This window comes from Xenopus laevis, chromosome 6S (assembly GCF_017654675.1).
Source record: "Xenopus laevis strain J_2021 chromosome 6S, Xenopus_laevis_v10.1, whole genome shotgun sequence".
Taxonomy (NCBI): Eukaryota; Metazoa; Chordata; class Amphibia; order Anura; family Pipidae; genus Xenopus; species Xenopus laevis.
The window spans coordinates 32,568,109-32,571,246 of record NC_054382.1 but is presented as its reverse complement, the minus strand read 5'-3'; the positions used below and the strand labels follow the sequence as shown (position 1 = coordinate 32,571,246).

General features: G+C 43.0%; 1 protein-coding gene across 1 annotated transcript; it reads left to right on the top strand.

Annotated features, from left to right (window-relative positions):
• The first annotated feature begins 1,736 nt into the window (after nt 1-1,736).
• Nucleotides 1,737-3,138, top strand: sirt6.S (sirtuin 6 S homeolog). Its single transcript, NM_001092123.1, is given in 1 exon segment — nt 1,737-3,138. A coding segment is annotated over 1 exon segment (996 nt). The 5' UTR covers nt 1,737-1,771; the 3' UTR covers nt 2,768-3,138.

The following is a 3,138-nucleotide window of genomic DNA, read 5'->3' as shown; positions in this document are numbered from 1 at the left end:
TCCTGTTTTCATAGGAATGTGCCAGTATCACTTTAAGTTTTTTTTAATCAGCAGCTCTCCAGTTTTTTGCATTTTCAGCCATCTGGTTGCTAGGGCCCAACTTACCCTAGCAACCAGGCATTGATTAGAATAAGAGACTGGAATATGAATAGGAGAGAACCTGAATAAAAAGTAGGGATCCATCGAATTGGAGATTCGGCCGAATCCTTGTGCCTGGCCGGTCCGAATCCTAATTTGCATATGTAAATTAGGGGTGGGTAGGGAAACCATGCGACTTTTCATCACAAAAGAAGATTTTTTTTTCCACTTTTCCCTTTCCTGCCCCTAATTTTCATATGCAAATTGGGATTCGGATTCAGTTCGGTATTTGGCCAAATCTTTCACCAAGGATTCAGTGATTGGGCTGAATCCCAAATAGTGGATTTGGTGCATCCGTACTAAAAAGAGAAGTAATAATAAGTAACAGCAACAATTAATGTGTAGCCTTACAATACAGAGTATTTGTTTTTAAGATGGGGTCAGTGCCCCTATCCCCACATACACATTTGAAAGCTGTAAAGTCAGAAGGCAAACAATTCAAAAACTATAAAAAAGGAAAAAAAATTAAGTCCAGTTGTAAAGTTGCTTAGAATTAGCCATTCTATAACATACTAAAAGTTCATTCAAAGGTGAACCACCCCTTTAATAAGCAATATTTATTTTCCTTAATTCATCTCACTTTATCATTATTTATTTTTTCGTCTCACTTTGACAGACAAGGGGGGGGATAAGCCTGTTTTTCCAGCTACATCCATAACAGACAGCAGGTTGGTGGTTTTCCAAAGCTACTAATTTAAAGCTCAGACTGGTTTTGAAAGTACAAGATAGCCAAAGTAAGGATTTGGGCTCCTTTTTTTGGCCTTTGGCTGGTTTGTACTTTGGAAACCTGCCAAAGTTTTTTCTTGCCCTAATGGGCCAAGCCTGCGTCTCTCAGTGCATGTTGGGTAATGTAGTTTTTGTTAAATATTTTGCCAACTGCCAAGTTTAATGTAAGACTGCAATACCAATGTAAGACTGCAATACCAAGCATGCAATGGCACTGAGTTGTGTAGAAATCAGGAGTTACCAGATTTTGGGCTCTGTACCCCAATCTTCTGTCACATTTTCTGATGACTTTCCTCAATTTCAGACAATTTTGGGGCAAAAATCTGCTGGCCACCAAAATGTCTAGAGGCTGACTTGTTTTACCAATATTTATGGAAACTGTATATGTATTGTGGCCTTATGGGGCACCTGACTGGCGAATCTGTACCTTTTTGCTTCATGGATAAATTTTAATTTTTTTACTTTTTTTGTTGTACAGTGTGCCATTTTTGGGCTGCCTTTGAAGTGCCCCTTGGTTAGTTTTGGGCTGGTTTTGTACCAGACTTTGGCTGGTTTGAAAATTAGACCTGGCTAACCCTGATTGAGCCCCCTATTGGGTGTGTTAGTAAATCTGCTTGAGCCAGTGACGTCAGGAAAGTTCGTGGTTGTTGTCACTGAAGACTTGCAAAATGTTGGATTATCAGAAATATTTCCACCACAAATTGTTAGATTTTTCTGCCTTGGATTTAATAATGGACGACGGGATGAAACCTGAGGTAACACACCAGAGAATGCAAGTACACTACTGTGAGATAAGCAGCTTACTGCTTTAAGAGGTCCACGTGACCGCCTACATGACGTCATTTGCCTGCGCCGGACATTTAATGTTCACAAAGGAATCTTTCTTGTTGCGAGCTCTGTTAGCGACATGTCGGTGAACTATGCGGCCGGTTTGTCTCCGTATGCCGATAAAGGTCGCTGCGGGCTCCCGGAGCAATTTGATTCCCCGGACGAATTGCGTCAGAAAGTAGAGGAACTAGCTGAAATGATACGTGAATCCTCCTACGTTGTCTTTCACACGGGAGCCGGGATCAGTACTTCCTGCGGAATCCCAGACTTCAGGGGGCCTAATGGAGTGTGGACTCTGGAGGAGAAAGGGCTGGACCCAAAGTTTGACACCACCTTTGAAACCGCATGTCCTTCCCCTACTCACATGGCGCTGCTGAAGCTGCAGAGGGTTGGGATCCTGAAGTTTCTGGTTAGTCAAAATGTAGATGGTCTGCACGTAAGATCCGGCTTCCCCCGGGAGCAGCTGGCGGAACTGCATGGGAACATGTTCGTGGAGGAATGTAGCAAATGTGCTAAACAGTATGTGCGGGATCAAGTGGTGGGAACCATGGGGCTCAAACCTACCGGCAGGTTTTGTGATGTGCCAAAGGTGCGAGGCCTGCGAGCTTGCAGGGGGAAACTGAAAGACACCATCCTGGATTGGGAAGACTCCCTGCCTGACAGAGACCTAAACCTGGCTGATGAAGCCTGCAGGAAAGCAGACCTGTCCATTACTTTGGGGACCTCACTCCAGATCCGACCCAGTGGGAACCTTCCGCTCCTCACCAAGCGCAAGGGAGGGAAACTAGTCATTGTAAACCTTCAGCCCACCAAGCATGACAAACATGCGGATTTGAGAATACATGGTTATGTGGATGAGGTGATGATACAGCTCATGGAGCTTCTGGGTCACAAGATACCAGTTTGGACTGGGATACATACTAAAACAGAGCCAACTTATGAGAACCATAAGGAGGAAGATAACTCCTACCATAATTCAGTGCTGGATGCTAACCTGGACCAAAAGAGGGAAGGGTGCAAGGAAGAATCTAATCTTGAGCTAAAGAAGGCAAAAGTTGAACCAGCATGTGTATGAAACTGGTCTTCTTAGTTCATAAAAGGTGCTATTTTCCCTTAACTTGGCTCTAATTTTGTTTTATGCTGGACATAAGGATATCCATGTATGAGCCAAGCATGCGATTTTATATAATGTTACACACCGTGCTGTATTTGCTTGACGTGTCTTCATTCTTGACTGAGGCAGAAACACACAACTTTTACACAACATTTATCTGTGAGAGATGTGCATCTCGGCATCCGCAAAGTGGAAACCGATTTCTTTGCATAGACAGGATGGCTGCACATAAAGACACTTGATATTGTACATTCCTTTTTTTTCCATTAAAAAAAAGTTTTCAGATTTGATGGCCATTTCTTTAAACAGAAATAAAATATAACCTTCTCAGA